Genomic DNA, 18797 nt, shown 5'->3' with positions numbered 1-18797 from the left:
CAATTCTCAATCTAGTTTTGGGGAGTGAAGAAGGGCGAGTGGCTAAAGTGACATTAGGCGACCATATTGGGAAAAGTGATCACAATGCAGTTAGATTTAGCATTACTATGGAAAAGAACAGAGATAAAGCAGGAGTAAAAGTTTTGAACTGGGGGAAGGCAAATTTTTCAGGAATGAGAAGGAACTGGCTGTGCTGGACTGGATAGCACTGCTGGAGGATATACCTGTGGAAACCAGTGGGAAGAACTAAAAAACAAGAATCTAAATGTACAAAGTGGTCAGTCACCCTTTTTCAGATAATAATCAAATTCCATTTGAATGCCTCAATTGAAACAGCCTCCACCACACTCTCAGGCACAGCATTCCAGCCCTTAACCACTCGCGGTGTGGAACAGTTTCATCTGGTTGGCATTTGCTTCTTTTCCCAATTACCTTAATTCTCTATCCTTTGGTTCTGGTCCTTCTGCCAGTGGGAACATGTTCTCCCTATCTACTCTGTTCAGACCTCTCATCGTTGTAAATACCTCGATCAAATCTCCTCTCAGTCTTCCCGCCTCCAAGCAAAACCATTCCAACTTCTCCAATCTATTTTCATCTTAAAGTTCCTCATCCCTGAAACTATTTTCATTAATCTTCGTCTACGGTCTCGCCAAAAGAATGACACACAGAACTGAACAGTTGCTGAGTTAATGTCTTATACAAGTTGTGACGGTACTGTGCCAATAATATATTTTAAGGGGGGACTGTTACAGGCAGTCTGATTGTCTGGCAGGAATGCAGCAGATTCTGAGAAAGCAGGATAATACTAATTTTAGCCATGAGTGTTTATTTAGCAGCAGGCTTAATGGAGTGTATTTTTCATTAAAATAATATGGTCAGTTAGGTATACAGGGACAGTCATGTGATACTAGAAATGGGAGGAGCTAGGTTTGCAGGAAAAAACAGTTTCATTTAAAAGAAAGAGCATTGCTGCCTGGAGCTGGTAGAAAGATGAGGCACTCACTCCAGGACAGATAGATAAAGTGGTTAAGAAGGCATATGGGACATTTATATTCTATGCCTCGGCTAATAAAGACAAGAACAGGGAGGTTATTATGGAGCTGTCTAAAACACTGGTTAGGCCACGGCTAAAGTGCTGTGTGCAGTTCTGGTCGCCACACGACAGGAAGGATGTGATTACACTGGAAAGGGTGAAGAGCAGACACCAGGACGTTTCCTGGGCTGGAGAGTTTCAGCTATAAAGAGAGGCTGATAGACTGGGGTTGATTTCCTTGGAGGACAGAAAGCTGAAGGGGGCCTCAGGGAAGTGTACAAAATTATGAAGGTAGGAAGAAACATTTCCCTTTAGTAGATAGGTCAGTAATGGGGGCATAGATGTCAAGTAAAAGACTGGAGATTGAGAGGAGATTTGAGGAAAAGCTTTTTCACCCAGAGGGTGAATCACCTGAAAGGGTGGTAGAGGCAGGAGCCCTCACAACATTTAAGAAGCATTTAGACGAGCATTTGAAATGCCATAGAATACAAGGCTACAGACCAAATGCTGAGAAGTGGAATTAGAATGGAAAGGTGCAGATACGATGGGCTGAAGAGCCTCTCTTGGTGCTGTAAAACTCTATGTCTCCTTCACTCGCCTCTACCTGTGTTTGAGGAGCAGAGCCCTCAGCACATTGGCTCGATCCTCAGCCCTGATCTGGTCAGAAATGATCATCTGTTCGACCACTTGATGTGCAATCCCCGGCAAACTCTTCTGGTCCAAGTCTAATAGAACAGTGCCTGTATGGGGATGAGAGAGAGAGTTAGATCAGCGCAGGCAATTGGTTCAAGCTCCCCCAGCAGTACATTTTGGGTAAGTCCAAAGTAGTATTGAGAGACACAGGCTAGGAAACCATAAGCTTGATTCCTGACCTATGCTAAGCTTGCTGGTTGCAACCGGAGATAGTCTGAGTGCTCCTGGACTAGAGGCAAAATCATGTTATGTTATGGGAGCAGTCAACCAGGGGTTTACTACACTAATGGGATAAGAACATAAGAAATAGGAGCAGGAGTAGGCCATCTAGCCCTTCGAGCCTGCCCCGCCATTCAATAAGATCATGGCTGATCCGTTGTGGCTCAGTTCCACATTCCCGCCCTCTCCCCATAACCCTTAATCCCCTCTCTTATCAAAAACCCATCAACCCGCGTCTTAAAAATATTTAGCGAGGCAGCCTCCACCACTTCAACAGGCAGAGAATTCCAGAGATTCATGCTGGCCGTCATAGCGAGGGGGATTAAATATAAAAGTAGGGAGGTCTTGCTGCAGCTGTATAGGGCATTGGTGACGCCGCAGCTGGAGTACTGTGTGCAGTTTTGGTCGCCGCATTTACGCAAGGATATTTTGGCCTTGGAGGGAGTGCAGAGGAGGTTTACTAGGCTGATGCTGGAGTTGAGGGGGTTGAACTATGAGGAGAGGCTGAATAAACTAGGCTTGTACTCGTTAGAGTTTAGAAGAATGAGGGAGATCTCATTGAGACATTTAAGATGATCAATGGGATGGATAGGATAGAGGTGGAGAGACTCTTCCCGCTCAGAAAGGACAGTAGGACTAGGGGGCACAGCCTCAAGATAAAAGGGGGGGGGGGGGGGTGGTTTAGAACGGAGTTGAGGAGGAACTTCTTCACTCAAAGGGTGGTGAATCTCTGGAATTCTCTGCCCGTTGAGGTGGTGGAGGCTGCCTCGCTAAATATATTTAAGACGCAGGTTGATGGGTTTTTGATAAGAGAGGGGATTAAGGGTTATGGGGAGAGGGCGGGAATGTGGAACTGAGCCACGACAGATCAGCCATGATCTTATTGAATGGCGGGGCAGGCTCGAAGGGCTAGATGGCCTACTCCTGCTCCTATTTCTTATGTTCTTATAATAATCTAGAGGTACAGGTTCAATTCCCATCACTGCAGCTGGCAGAATTTGAATTCAGTTAATAAATGTGAAATATAAAGCTAGCTTCAATAATAGTGACCATGAACAAACCCATCTAGCTCACTCATGTCCTTTAGATCATAAGAACATAAGAAATAGGAGCAGGAGTAGGCCATCTACAGGAGTAGGTGTGGTAGATTGTGAGGAAGGGTGTCATAGTTTGCAGGAAGACTTGGACAGGTTGCAGAGCTGGGCCGAGAGGTGGCGGATGGAGTTTAATGCGGAGAAGTGTGAGGTAATTCACTTTGGTAGGAATAACAGATGTGTTGAGTATAGGGCTAACGGGAGGACTTTGAATAGTGTGGATGAACAGAGGGATCTAGGTGTATGTGTACATAGATCCCTGAAAGTTGGGAATCAAGTAGATAGGGTTGTTAAGAAGGCATACGGTGTCTTGGCATTTATTGGTAGGGGGATTGAATTTAGGAGTCGCAGCGTCATGTTGCAACTGTACACAACTCTGGTGCGGCCGCACTTGGAGTACTGTGTGCAGTCCTGGTCCCCACATTACAGGAAGGATGTGGAGGCTTTGGAGAGGGTGCAGAGGAGGTTTACCAGGATGTTGCCTGGTATGGAGGGGAGGTCCTATGAGGAGAGACTGAGGGATTTGGGGTTGTTTTCGCTGGAAAGAAGGCAGCTAAGAGGGGATCTTATTGAAACATATAAGATGATTAGAGGTTTAGATAGGGTGGATAGTGATAGCCTTTTTCCTCGGATGGAGAAAGCTAGCACGAGGGGGCATAGCTTTAAATTAAGGGGGGGTAGTTATAGGACGGATGTCAGGGGTAGGTTCTTTACCCAGAGGGTGGTGAGGGATTGGAATGCCCTGCCTGCTGCGGTTGTAAATGCACCTAGTTTGGGGGCGTTTAAGAGATCCGTGGATAGGTTTATGGACGAAAAGGGATTGGTTTAGGTTAGTGGGTCATTGTTTTTTAACTGGTCAGCGCAACATCGTGGGCCGAAGGGCCTGTTCTGCGCTGTAATGTTCTATGTTCTATCTAGCACCTCGAGCCTGCTCTGTCATTCATAAAGTCATGGCTGATCTGATAGTGGGTTCAGTTCCACTTACCCACCTGCTCCCCATAACCCTTAATTCCCTTACTGGTTAAAAATCTATCTATCTGTGACTTGAACACATTTAACGAGGTAGCCTCCACTGCTTCAATGGGCAGAGAATTCCAAAGATTCACTACTCTCTGGGAGAAGAAGTTCCTCCTCAACTCTGTTCTAAATTGACTCCCTCATGTTTTGAGGCTGTGCACCCTAGTTCTTGTTTCCTTTGTAAGTGGAAATAGCCTTGCTGCCTCTACCCTGTCTCGCCCCTTCATTATCTTATATGTCTCTATAAGATCTCTCCTCAACCTTCTAAACTCCAATGAGCACAGACCCAGTCCATTCAATCTCTCCTCATAAGCCAACCCCCTCATCTCTGAAATCAACCTGGTGAACCTTCTCCGTACCCTCTCCAAAGCTAAAATATCCTTTCTTAAATAAGGTGACCAAAATTGTACACAGTACTCTAGGTGCAGCCTCACCAGTACCCTGTACAATTGCAGCACGATCTCCCTGCTTTTACACTCTCACAATAAAGGCCAACATTAGGGAGGGAAACCCGCCATCCTTACCTGATTTGGTCTACCTGTGACTTCAGATTCCAGTGATGTCCCTGGGAAAACGTGCATTGGGGCACAACAAAAACTTACATTCATATAGTGTCTCGAATATAATAAAATAACCCAGTGCATGTCACAGCAGTATTATAAAACAAAGTATGATACCCAGTCACTTAAGGAAATATTGGAACAGCTGTCCAAAATCTTGGTCGCAAATAAAGGCTTTATGGAGGGTCTTAAATGACAGAGATCTGGGGACGTTTAGGAAAGGAATCCCATTGGTGTGACCAAAATTCGGGATGCTCAAAGTACCAGACTTGACGAGCTCTCAAGTCGGGAGGGCTGTGGGACTGCAGGAGATTCCAGGCAGTGTGCTTGGGACTAATCACAAACCTCACACATCACCCTAACCAATTTCATCAACACTGCCATTGCCATCAAATCACAAACCTGCTGTATAAATTCTCGAGCCGAGTGCCATAAATACTTCAAATGCAGTTAATCAGCATCTGAAGACTCCATTTTAATTGCCGTTACACTGAATAATCAGCGAGCATTTACCGTGCGCCAGTGTCTTCCTGAGCTCCAGCAAACTTCGGAAGCTGAGGGAAGCCACATGAGGTTTTCCCCAGCGATCTGTTTCTTCTTCCACATCCTCCTCAAATTTGATCCACCTGGCTGTCTCCTTCCATTGCATTTCATGATTCTTATCCACCGTCAACTCGTTCAGCTCGACAAACACCTGAACAAAAATACAATGAGATGCCATGACACAATAGTTCTCAGCACTTAGCCTCAGGGATACAATGTAAAGATATGACTCAACACCAAGGCTCAACAAGGAAGATGGCTTTGGATTTTGGAAGCCATACGTTTCAGCCCTGGCACCTCTCTGCAGGAGTTCCTCAGGGTAGTATCCAAGACCCAGCCATCTCTTAGCTGCTTTGTCAATGGCCTGCACTCCACCCAAGATCAGAGGTTGGGATGTTCACTGATGATTCTGGTGTTCAATACTATTTGCAACGCCTCAGAGAATGACAGAGTCTGTGCCTGCCAACAGCAAAACCTGCACAACGTTCAGACCTGGACTGACAAGTGGTAACACTCATGCCATACAAACACTAGTTACTCACCATCTCCAATAAGAGGGGATCTAGCCATGACGTTCAACAGCATTATCATTGCTGAAACCTTCACTATCACCAAGGTTCCTTCAACAGCACCTTCCAAATCCGTGATCTCTACCACCTTGGAGAATAAGGGCAGCAGACACATGGGAACATCACTACCTGCAAGTTCCCCTCCAAGCCATACACCATTCTGACTTGGAAATATATTGCTGTTCCTTCAGCGTCGCTGGGTCAAAATCCTGGAACCTCCTCCCTAACAGCACTGTGGGTGTACCTACATCACAGGGACTGCAGTGGCTCAAGAAGGCAGCTCAACACCGCCTTCTCAAGGGCAATCAGCATGGACAATAAGTACTGACCATGTTAGTGATTTCAATTCCCATGAAAAAGTGATTTAAAAACACCTTGTCATGTATCCAAAGATTCAACCCAACAATGCCTCTGTCAGAAAAACAGACACGACTCAACGCCTTTGTTAGATATACAGTGATAGAATTTGATATTTCCCCCTCAGAAAACAAAGTCACAGTCTGATACCACACACTCAGGGTCTAAATCACAAAGCCCAAATTTTCACCTAAAGGGGATACACTTCACCATACATGCCACTGTCCCAGACAGACAGCCTGATTTTTGCTGCTTTTTTCCAGGACTGTAGCGAGTCTGCACTGACTCCGCTATTTACCTGTGTCATTCAGCACAAACAGCACTGGCCATGGCAGACAACGTACGGCACTGTATTGTAGAGTCAAAGAGTACAGAAGAGACCCTTTGGCGCATTGAGTTTGCACCAACAAAACTATATCACCACTCTATCTAGTAACCAGCTGGTGTAGGACTGAGTCTGCCTGTCCAGCCCTTCGGCACAGGGGCTGACTGGTGATCTGAAAATAAAAAAAGCTATAATTGCAAACATCATCCACGTATGTAGGTTTGTGTGACTGTCGGTCAGCACTCTAAAATACTCCTGTACAATAAACTTACAATGTACTTAAACATCATCAGTTGTTCAGATCCTCTTGCCTCTACTGAAACTCTCCAGTGAAAGCCTCCTGATGGATCAGTGAGTTGGGGAAGTAGGTGATCAGCAGGCAGTTAAGCAGCAGACCTGCAGGTTTGATCCATGGTCTGTGCAGTGTTAAGCTGATCACCGGTGCACTTGGTTTAGGGAAGGAAAGATCAGCCTGGGCCGCACCCCCGTTTGTTCTCAACCAATCCCTACTGTAAATTGCAGAGTGGGTGGAGTCTGGATGCAAACAGGGTGGAGTCTTTATGATAGCAGGGTTGTATACAAAACTAATGACCTTCCCCTCTCCAATTGCCTGACACGCACCGTCACTAACACACAAGTATCAGCCACTTAGGTGAGCACCGTAACTGAGGCAACAAGTCAATGCCTCAGAGCAGGAACGGAACTAGATAGAAACATAGACACTAGTAGTAGACGTGGGCCATTCAGCCCCTCAATCCTGGTCTGTCTTACAATGTGATCATGGCTCATTTTCGATCTCAATTCCTGCTTTCTCCCCATACCCATAATGCAATTAAAATCTTAAAAAATCATTTATCTCTTGAATATATTCAGTGTCATGGCGAGAAACTCAATATCATCAGAATGTACCTCATGTGGTTGCCGATCGGCCTTTTTGGTCTTCGGGAAGAGTTCAGGATGATCTTTTCCCACATGCACAACGGTACCTTTTGTGCTCCTCTTGACCAAGTGCCGTCGAACACCGGGGACATCCTCAAACCGGTGACCTGAGGAGAGACGGAACAATCATATTCATAATTCCCATGTTAATTGAAGATGCTTCCCTGCCCTGTTGGCATATTGTTATTGTCACTGGATTAGTAATCCAGTAATCCACGATATTGCTCTGGGACTTGGGTTCGAATCCCACCAAATCAAAGTCAAACGATGACTGTGAAACCATCGTCGATTGTCGCAAAAACCCATCTAGGTCATTAATGCTGTTCTTACTCGGTCTAGCCTACACGTGACTCCAGAAATGAGGCTGACTCTTAAACGCTCCCTGAAGAGCAGAAGGATCTTGGGGTCCGGGTCCATAGGACTCTTAAATCGGCCTCGCAGGTGGAGGATGTGGTCAAGAAGGCGTATGGTGTACTGGCCTTCATTAATCGAGGGATTGAGTTTAGGAGTTGGGAAGTAATGCTGCAACTTTATAAGACCCTTGTCAGACCCCACTTGGAGTACTGTGTGCAGTTCTGGTCGCCTCACTACAGGAAGGATGTGGAAGCTATTGAAAGGGTACAGAGGAGATTTACAAGGATGTTGCCTGGATTGGGAGGCATGCCTTATGAAGATAGGTTGAGGGAGCTGGGACTCTTCTCCCTGGAGAGACGAAGGTTGAGAGGCGACCTGATAGAGGTTTATAAGATGTTGAGAGGAATAGATAGGGTGGATTCTCAGAGGCTATTTCCCAGGGCTGAAATGGTGGATAGAGGAGAGCCGGTGGATGTGGTCTTTCTAGATTTTCAGAAGGCGTTTGACAAAGTACCTCACAAGAGGTTATTGCAGAAGGTCGAGGGACATGGAGTTGGGGGTAGGGTGTTAGCGTGGATAGAGGATTGGTTGTCAAATAGGAGGCAGAGAGTGGGGGTCAATGGGTGCTATTCGGATTGGCGGATGGTGACTAGTGGAGTGCCCCAGGGGTCGGTGCTGGGGCCTCAGCTTTTTACCATTTATATAGATGATCTGGAGGAGGGAACCGAGTGTAGGGTGTCGAAATTTGCTGATGACACCAAGATAGGGGGAACGGCAAATTGTGCGGAGGGTGTGGAGAGTCTGCAGAAGGATCTAGATAGGCTGGGCAAATGGGCCAGGAAATGACAAATGGACTTTAATGTTGGCAAGTGTGAGGTGGTCCACTTTGGTAGGAAGAATGGTAGGAAGGACTATTACTTACGTGGCGAAAAACTGCAGCAGGCGACGGTGCAGAGGGACCTTGGGGTCCTTGTGCATGAGTCGCAAAAACCCAGCTTGCAGGTGCAGCAGGTGGTCAGGAAGGCGAATGGGATGCTGGCCTTCATAGCGAGGGGGATTGAATATAAAAGTAGGGAGGTCTTGCTGCAGCTGTATAGGGCATTGGTGAGGCCGCAGCTGGAGTATTGTGTGCAGTTTTGGGCGCCGCACCTGCGCAAAGATATTTTGGCCTTGGAGGGAGTGCAGAAGAGGTTTACTAGGCTGATACCGGAGTTGAGGGGGTTGAGCTATGAGGAGAGGCTGAATAAACTGGGCTTGTACTCGTTAGAGTTTAGAAGAATGAGGGGAGATCTCATTGAGACGTATAAGATGATGAATGGGATGGATAGGATAGAGGTGGAGAGACTCTTCCCACTCAAAAAAGACAGTAGGACTAGGGGGCACAGCCTCAAGATAAAAGGGGGGCGGTTTAGAACGGAGTTGAGGAGGAACTTCTTCACTCAAAGGGTGGTGAATCTCTGGAATTCTCTGCCCGTTGAAGTGGTGGAGGCTGCCTCGCTAAATATTTTTAAGATGCGGGTTGATGGGTTTTTGATGAAAGAGGGGATTAAGGGTTATGGGGAGAAAGCGGGAAAGTGGAACTGAGCAGCGACAGATCAGCCATGATCTTATTGAATGGCGGGGCAGGCTCGAAGGGCTAGATGGCTTACTCCTGCTCCTATTTCTTATGTTCTTATGACAGGACACAGATTTAAGGTGCAGGGAAATACAGAGGAGATGTTGGGGGTAAGTTTTTCACTCAGAGGGTGGTGAATGAATGGAATCGGCTGCTGTCGGTGATGGTGGAGGCAAACTCGCTGGGGTCTTTTAAAAGACTTCTGGTTGAGTATATGGGATCTAATGGGATTGGGGGTTATAGATAGGTCTATGGCTTAGTAGGTATAGAAGTGATCGGTGCAACTTGTGGGCCGAAGGGCCTGTTTGTGCTGTAGTGTTCTATGTTCTATGAAATGGCCTAACAAGCCACTTAGTTCAAGGGCAATTAGGGATGGGCAACAAATGCCCATATCCCACAAACAAATGAAAAAAAAAGTTAGGGATCGCGGAGCACAATTGGCAGTAATCCAGACTGAGAATTACATCAAGTCTACAGATCAAAAGCAGGTCATTCAGCCCAATGCTTGGTGCTTGTATTCTGTACCGGCTGAGTATCAGTCATTCTCATCTACACAGTGATTTATGCAGCTGAATTTTCATGGGATGTGGATGTTACTGGCTAGGCCAGTGTTGTCCATCTCTATTTGCCTTTGAAGGCAGTGTCTTGCTAGGCCATTTCAGAGGGCAGTTAAGTATCAACCCTACTGCTGTGACTCTGGAGTCACATGTAGGCCAGACGAGGTAAGGACGGCAGATTTCCTTCTCTAAAGGACATTAGTGAAGCAGATGGGTTTTTCTGACAATCAATGACAATTTCATGCTCATTATTTCTGAGATTAGATTTCAATTCCACATTTATTAATCGAAATGAAATTCCACCAGCTACCATGGCGGGATTAGAACCTATGGCCCCACAGTATGTACTGGGTCTCTGCATTACTTGCCCACAATCACTCAGTCACCATCTCCCCCAAATTTAGAAGAATAGGATAGTTTCAGACGGGCAAGGTCCTTCAGTCCATTTTAGAATCCCTACAATGCAGCAGGAGTTGGTGCATTCGACCAATCCAGTCTGCACCAACCACAATGCCACCCAGGCCGTGGGTAACCCTGCTAATCCCCCTGATACCAAGGGGCAATTTACCATGGCCAATTCACCTAAATTGCGCATCTTTGAAGTTATATCTGATCTTATTATTCCAAACTGATTCTAATCCATGTCCTCTATGCTCCGCTCCCACTTTATGCCCACATCCCTTACAACATCCAAATGTACGACAGTGGAGTGTTAGCCTCAGATGTCTCCCGAGCCTTTTCTATTCATTCAAGGGAAGTGGGTGATTGCTGTGTTCCAGCATTCATTGCCCATCAGTGTTTAAGAAGGTGATAATCCTTGAATACATGACATTCCGGTTCTGAAATGTGAGTGATGCTGACATTTTTATAGTATAATTGGTCTTACTTTCCCCAGGGTTAGAGGTGGGGATATTCATTCTGGATTCTTGTGGCCGTCTCAGAGTGCACGTTGACAGAGGAGAGACTTGGGGATTTATGAATACAAACCATCTAGGGAATGGTCTTTGTGTAAAGGATGCATGTCAGCCACAGGACAGTGAAGGGACTGGTTAAAACAGAAAACCTTCCATTAATTAACATCACCATTTAAAATACTGAAGTTAAAAGAAGTAGTGACAGACAAGGGAATTAAGGGTTATGGGGAGAAAGCAGGAAAGTGGAACTGATCCATTTCAGATCAGCCATGATCTTATTGAATGGCGGGGCAGGCTCGAGGGGCTAGATGGCCTACTCCTGCTCCTATTTCTTATGTTCTTATGTGATTCTTAATCAATGAAGCGGAGAAAGGGGAAAAGCACAAAGCAGCTCCACAATCAAATATCCTCAGTCATAGAGTCACAGCACAACAAGAGGCCCTTTGGCCCATCGGCCCATCATGCCCATGCCAGCCATCAAGCATCTGCCTATTCTAATCCTATTTTTCAGCTCATGGTCCGTACACTACGGCATTTCAGAGTTCATCTAAATGCTTCTTAAATGTTGCGAGGGTTCCTGCCTCCACAGCGCTTTCAGGCAGTGAGTTCCAGATTCCCTCTGGTTAAAAGCTTTCCTCGCAAATCTTTACTAAATCTCTTGCCCCTTAACTACTAAGAGGAAAAGTTTCTCCCTATCCACCTAATCTATGTCTTTATAATGTTACACACCTCTGTCAGGTCCCCCTCTGTCTTCTCTACTCTGGTTGTTCTCTAAAAATCCTTGGATTCTGGAGAAGTACTGGAGGATTGGAAAACTGTCAATGTGACATCCCCACTCAAAAAAGGAGGGAGGCAAAAAGCAGGTGACTACAGGCCAATTAGCCGAATATCTATTGCTGGAAAAACGTTGTAATCAATAATTAAAGGAAGTGATAGCAGCACATTTGGAAAATCACAATCTAATCAAACAGAATCAGCTTGGCTTCACAAAAGGGAAATCTGATTAATTCAGCAGTTTTTTTAAGGGAGTCTCAACCAGAGTGATGATGTGGAGGTGCCGGTGTAGGACTGGGGTGGGCACAGGACCTCGAGGGTTGTAATCTCAGGATTACTCCCTGTGCCACTTGCTAGTGAGGCTCAGAATAGGAAGAAAGTGCAGGTCAACACGTGGCTAAACAGCTGGTATAGGAGGGAGGGTTTCAGATATCTGGACAATTGGGGTCTACATAAGAACATAAGAAATAGGAGCAGGAGTAGGCCATCTAGCCCTTCCAGCCTGCCCCGCCATTCAATAAGATCATGGCTGATCTGTCGTGGCTCAGTTCCACATTCCCGCCCTCTCCCCATAACCCTTAATCCCCTTGCCTATTAAAAACCTATCAACCCGTGTCTTAAATATATTTAGCGAGGCAGCCTCCACCACTTCAACGGGCAGAGAATTCCAGAGATTCACCACCCTTTGAGTGAAGAAGTTCCTCCTCAACTCCATTCTAAACCACCCCCCCTTTATCTTGAGGCTGTGCCCCCTAGTCCTACTATCCTTTCTGAGCAGGAAGAGTCTCTCCACCTCTATCCTATCCATCCCATTCATCATCTTATATGTCTCAATAAGATCTCCCCTCATTCTTCTAAACTCTAACGAGTACAAGCCTAGTTTATTCAGCCTCTCCTCATAGTTCAACCCCCTCAACTCCGGTATCAGCCTAGTTCCAGAGCAGATGGGATCTGTACAAGAAAGATAGGTTGAATCTAAACTGGATGGGCACAAATATTCTGGCCGGGCAGTCAGAATAGAACTGCTAGTGTCACATGGGAGGATTTAAACTGGTTTGGCAGGGGGTGGGAACCAAAGCAAAGGTGAATTAGCTGAAGGGGATAGAGAGAGTAGGCCAATAAGACTCAGAGAAGCAGCAGGCAGGGTGGGGTTGCTAATCAGAGAGGGTCTGGCGCACAGAAATGCATTTGTTCACTGTGAGAAGTGTAACAAATAAGGCAGATGAACTTAGAGTTTGGATTAGTCTTAGGAACTATGATGTTGTTGCCATTACAGAGTCTTGGTTAAAGGAAGGACAGGATTGGCAGCTTAACATTCCAGGATACAGATGTTTCAGGCAGGACGGAGGGGGATGTAAAAGGGGTGGGGGGGGAGTTGCATTACTGGTTAAGGAGAATATCACAGCTATTCTCTGGAAGGAAACCTTGGAAGGCTCATACAGCAAGACAATATGGGTAGAGCTCAGGAATAGGAAAGGTGTAGTCACAATGTTGCGGGTTTACAATAGGCCACCCAACTAACAGCAGGAGATAGAGAAACAGATATGTAGGCAGATTTTGGCAAGGTGTAAAAGTTGTAGGGTTGTTGTGCTGGGAGATTTTAACTTCCCCTATATTGACTGGGAGTCACTCAGTGCCAGGAACGTGGATGGGGCAGAGTTTGTCAGGAGCATCCAGGAGGGTTTCCTGAAACAGTATGTAGATAGTCCAACTAGGGAAGAGACCGTACGGGACCTGGTCACTGGGAAATAAGCCTGGTCAGGTGGTCACTTTCAGTAAGGAAGCAGTTTGGGAACAGTGACTACAATTCAGTAAGCTTTAAGGTACTAATGGGTAAAGATAAGTGTAGTCCTCAAGTGAAGGTGCTAAATTGGGGGGAAGGCTAATTACAACAATATTAGACAGGAACTGAAGAATGTAGATTGGGGGGCAGATGTTTGAGGGCAAATCAACATCTGGCATGTGGGAGGTTTTCAAGTGAAAGTTGATAGGGATTCAGGACCGGCACATTCCTGTAAGGATGAAGGATAAGTATGGCAAGTTTTTGGAATGTTGGATCATGAGAGATATTGTGAGCCTAGTCAAAGATAAAAAGGAAGCATTTGTCAAGGCTAGGAGGCTGGGAACACATGAAGCAAATGTGGAATACCAGAAGGTAGCAGTGGAAGGGTGTGTTTCTGAATGGAGGGCTGTGACAAGTGGAGTTTCTCAGGGATCAGTGCTGGGACCTTTGCTGTTTGTAATATATATATATAAATAATTTGGAGGAAAATGTAACTGGCGAAACAAAGATTGTTGCCTGGTAGGGAGGGCATTAGCTATGAGGAGAGGTTGGAGAAGCTTGGTTTGTTCTCACTGGAACGACGGAGGTTGAGGGGTGACCTGATAGAAATCTACAAGATTATGAGAGGCATGGACAGAGTGGATAGTCAGAAGCTTTTTCCCAGGGTGGAAGAGTCAATTACTAGGGGACACAGGTTTAAGGTGTGAGGGGCAAGGTTTAAAGAAGATGTACGAGGCAGATTTTTTTACACAGAGGATAGCGGGTGCCTGGAACTCGCTGCGGTAGTGGAAGCAGATACAACAGTGAGTTTTAAGGGACGGCTGGACAAATCCATGAATAGGATGGGAATAGAGGAATATGATCCCCAGAAGGGTAGGGGGTTTTAGTTCAGACACGGGCAGCATGGTTGGTGCAGGTTTGGAGGGCCGAAGGGCCTGTTTCTGTGCTGTAATTTTCTTTCTTCTTTGTTTGTGACCTCGTTATTGGATTCTTAAGGGGTTTGGCAGGATAAATGCTAAGAGGATGTTTCCCCTGATGGGAGAGTCTAGGGGGCACAGTCCCAGAACAAAAGGACACCAATTTAACACCAAGATGAAGCATTACATCAGACAAACATTCCCCCCATACTTACAATGTCGATAAGGTTGCTTTCTGCTGAGGTCCTAAAGGAAATTAATGGAGCGTTTAGCTCCTTTATACGGAACAAGAGACCTCACTTAAAATTGGGCCAAATTGCAGTTTCCAAGTTCAAAGTGCTTTCGGTGTGTCAGATATTAAAAATGTATCAATTTACCTCTCAGATTTATACGGGAGTGGCTAAGAGGGGACCTCACCTCCATGAGGCTTGGTGTTGAAGTTGGCCTGTCTCAATACCCCTTACAATCCTTGTTGCTTCTGAAGGATTTCAAAATGTTAGAATCTAATAGTCACCAACACTCAAGGGTGTGGAGAATGGTCCATCAGATGAAAGGAAGATTCCATTTGACTTCCACTCTCTCCCATTCAGGGTAATCCAGATTTCCCACCTGGCCTTATAGTTTTGATGCCTGGAAGGCTCAGGAACTCAGTAAATTGGGTGACATTTTTAATGGTGCCTCCTTGTTACGTTTTGAACAACTTTGTCGATAACATATTCTGATGTTTTTTATCCTTATAAAGACATCTCTGCAACTTGACACTTGTGTCTCCCCAGTGGAAAAAAATCCTGATATCTTTGGAGCCAAAGCAATTAATCAGCAAACTTTATGGTGTATTATATTCTAGATCTTGTGTGAATATGCTGGAGACTCCGTGATCTTGGGAAAGATAACTTTCAGTGAATATTGATAAGGAGATCTGGGGCAATATCTGGAAAAATGCCAATAGGATCTCAGTCTGTAATAGAACGAAGGAGACCCATCTTAAAATATTACACCATCTGCAAGTTACATCAAGTTTAAGACACAGCATCGACCCTCCTATATCCTTACTGCGTCAAAAATACAAACCGATGAAAGGTGACTACAGGTATTGTGTCTGGTGCTGTGTCAAAATTGAATCCTACTGCTAGGCATACTTAAGGAGCTTGAGGAGATATTAGATGTGGCCTTAGAGTTTGATCCTTTATACTTGATTCTTGGGCTCCCATACAAAAAGATAACTGATGGCAATGAGAAAAGGCTGTACAAAATCCCAGCATTTGCAGTACAGGAGAATATCCTTTATTGTTGGATTAGTGATAAACCTCCTTCAGTTTAAAATTAGCATTGAATTAATATGGAATATATCACAATGGAACTCCTAAACTGTATACTCCGATCCAAATCGGATACATTATGTAAACTATGGGGCCCCTATCTCAAATATACAGGTTCTGTAACGTCTGACTTACTCCCAAAGGTTATCTGTAGGCCATGTAACACTGCCTCTAATTTTTTTTTGGTTTATATCCAATTCGATTCAATCAGCGTCCAATTCAAAGTCTCAGCAAGTGAGACATTCCAGATCCAAGCTGACAAGACAAACTCAACACTTCCAGCCCTGCCTCTAATATACTACACTGACGCTCCATTCACATTGTCTGTACCTTTAGGACTTGATCACCTGTAAAGACTTGTATTCCAACCATTATTTTGTAAATTGAGTTTGTGTCTTTATATGCCCTGTTTGTGAACAGAACTCCCATTTACCTGACGAAGGAGCAACACTCCGAAAGCTAGTAGCTTTTGCTACCAAAGAAAGCTGTTGGACTTTAACCTGGTGTTGTGAGACTTCTTACTCTAACATACTATACACAAGAGTGTGTACCATCATGTTTCCATGGCTTTATCTTTTTCTCCCCTAACCCTGTCACTTGTCCTGTCATTTTTTTGTATTGGTGGAAGTGTCGGGTATACTGAACATACTGAACCCACTGCAAAAGCTCCAAGAACAATTAAAATTCCGATACACATTTCTCAGCCCCAAAGTGGACTGTAGTCTGTGCAGCACATCACCAATTTCATTCAGAACAGCTCCACATAAATGCAAAACCAGTATAACATATGAACATACAAATTAGGTAGGAGCAGGCCACTCGAGCCTGTTCCACCATTCTATAAAATCATGGCTGATCCGATTGCAATCTCAACCCCATATTCCTGCCTACCCCCAATAACTTTTCACTCCCTTGTTAAGCAGGGCTGTCACTGCAAGGTTAAGTGAAGGGAGTTAGACAGGTTAGGCTTGTCTGAGGAACTGCAATAGAAAGGAGCAGGGTACGTACTGAGGGAAAGAGAATGGTAGGAGGATTAAACTGCATCTAAGACTGAACTAAATCAGCACAGGAAGAAGCAGATCAAGAGGCAGAGTAAGAATCTGATCAAATAAGTACCGGGAATGTTCAGGAGATCAGACAATATCCATGACGAAAGAAACAGAGCTGATGTTTAGAGTTTCACCCTTTTGTGTGAGTCGGAATCTGATGGAGAATGGGGTGGAGAAGGTGGGGGTGTAGATAATGGAAGAGACAAGTAGGACACAGCTCGTCTTAAGAAGGTTTAGCTCCATCGGTTGAGGGCAATGACTAACACCATAATGTCTAAGCTGGTGGAATCAGTCCGGGAGGAATTCAGTGTCCCATTTTAGGGAAGAAACAAGGAGGATTCCAGGGTGGGGGTTGGGGGGGTGGTGGTGGTGAGGAGGGTGTACTGGGAGGAGTCTCACATTCATATTGTCCCTTTCATGGCCTCAGGAAATGTCAGTGAGCTTTAACGACAACCAAAGACACTTTTCAAACAGTGGAATGAGGCACACGTTCCATGCACAGCAAGATCCCAAAACAGCAATAAAGCAATGACAATTTAGAACAAAGAACAAAACAGGACAGGAACAGCCATGTCCATGCTGACACAGGTGCCTCTCTAATCTAATATTTTCAAAGGAAGACTAAGGAAATTTGACATATCAGCTACGACTCTCACCAACTTTTACAGATGCACCATAGAAAAGATTCTTCCTGGTTGATCACAGCTTGGTATGGGCTCCTGCTCTGCCCAAGACTGCAAGGAACTACAAAAAGTTGTGAATGTAGCCCAATCCATCACACAAACCAGCCTCCCACCCACTGACTCTATCTACACGTCCCACTGCCTCAGCAAAGCAGCCAGCATAGTCAAGGGCCACATGCAGCCTGGACATTCTCTCTTCCACCTTCTTCTGTCAAAATGATCTGGGGTCACGTACCAACCATCTCAAGAACAGCTTCTTCCCTGCTGCCATCAGACTTTTGAATGGACCTACCTTGCACTAAGTTGATCTTTCTCCACACCCTAGCTATGACTGTAACACTACATTCTGTACTCTCCAGTTTCGTTCTCTATGAACAGTATGCTTTGTCTGTATAGTGCACAAAAAACAATACTTTTCACTGTATGCGATTACACGTGACAATAATAAATCAAGTCAAATCCTTGCCTGTACGTGGTCCATATCCCTCTATTCCCCGCCTATCCATATATCTATCCGGATGCCTCTTGAACGTTGTTATAGAACCTGCTTCCATCACCTCCTCCGGCAGCACATTCCAGGCATTCACCACACTCTGTGTGAAAAACTTGCCCCTTACATTTCTTTTAAACTTTCCCTCTTTCGCTTTCAACGGATGCCCCCAAATAACTGACCCTTTGACCTTAGGAAAAAGACTCTGACTATCCACTCTATGCGAGCTAGTCATAATCTTGGAAACCTCTACCAGATTCTCCCTCCCATCCTCCGATGCTCCAATGAAAACAATCCAAGTTTGTTCAACCTCTCTTCACAGTCCATAACCTCCAAAGCAGGCAACATCCTGGTAAATCTCTTCTACACCTTTCCAATGCACCAACATCCTTCCGGTAGTGTGGTGACCAGCATTGTACACAATACTCCAAATGAAGCCTAACTAAAGTCTTATACAGCAGTGACATGATTTTCCAATTCCTATACTCAACGCCCCGACCGATGAAGGCCAGCATGCCATACGTCTTCTTGACCACCTTGTCCACCTGAGTTGCCAGCTTCAGGGAACTGTGGATCTGCATACCTAGATCCCTCTGTGTGCTAATATTTCTAAGAGCTCTGCTATTTACTATATACTTTCCTTCTGCAGTGGATCTTCCAAATGGCATCACCTCACATTTGTCCAGGTTAAATTCCATCTGCCACCGTTTGGTCCAGGTCTTCAGCTGATTTATATCCCACTGTATCCTCTGACAATCCTCCTCATTATACGCTACTCCCCCAATTTTTGTATCATCTGATACAGAATTTACTGACCAAATATTAGCCAGGACGTGGTAGAAAACTCAGTTCTTCTTCAAAGCGGTTCCACAGAATCCATCACATTCGCCTGGCAGAGGATTCGAGCAAAGAGACAAGATTGGACAGGTTGGGGCTACTTTCCTCAGAGCAGCAAAGGTTCAGAGGGAACCAGTTAGAGGGGTGTAAAGTTAT

The 18797-nt window shown here is 45.2% G+C and overlaps 1 protein-coding gene across 1 annotated transcript in view; it reads right to left on the bottom strand.

Annotated features, from left to right (window-relative positions):
• Window positions 1–18797, bottom strand: part of LOC145346911 (anion exchange protein 2-like) — a 271460-nt gene that overhangs the window by 41077 nt on the left and 211586 nt on the right. Inside the window, 3 exon segments of the mRNA XM_080194791.1 lie at window positions 1638–1773; window positions 5130–5310; window positions 7320–7456. Of these exon segments, the coding sequence (XP_080050917.1) occupies window positions 1638–1773; window positions 5130–5310; window positions 7320–7456 (454 nt within the window).

This window comes from Carcharhinus amblyrhynchos, chromosome 8 (genome assembly GCF_965287045.1).
Source record: "Carcharhinus amblyrhynchos chromosome 8, sCarAmb.v2.hapA, whole genome shotgun sequence".
Lineage (NCBI taxonomy): Eukaryota > Metazoa > Chordata > Chondrichthyes > Carcharhiniformes > Carcharhinidae > Carcharhinus > Carcharhinus amblyrhynchos.
Note: the sequence above shows the minus strand (reverse complement) of the source record. Positions and strands in the feature narration are given on the sequence as shown.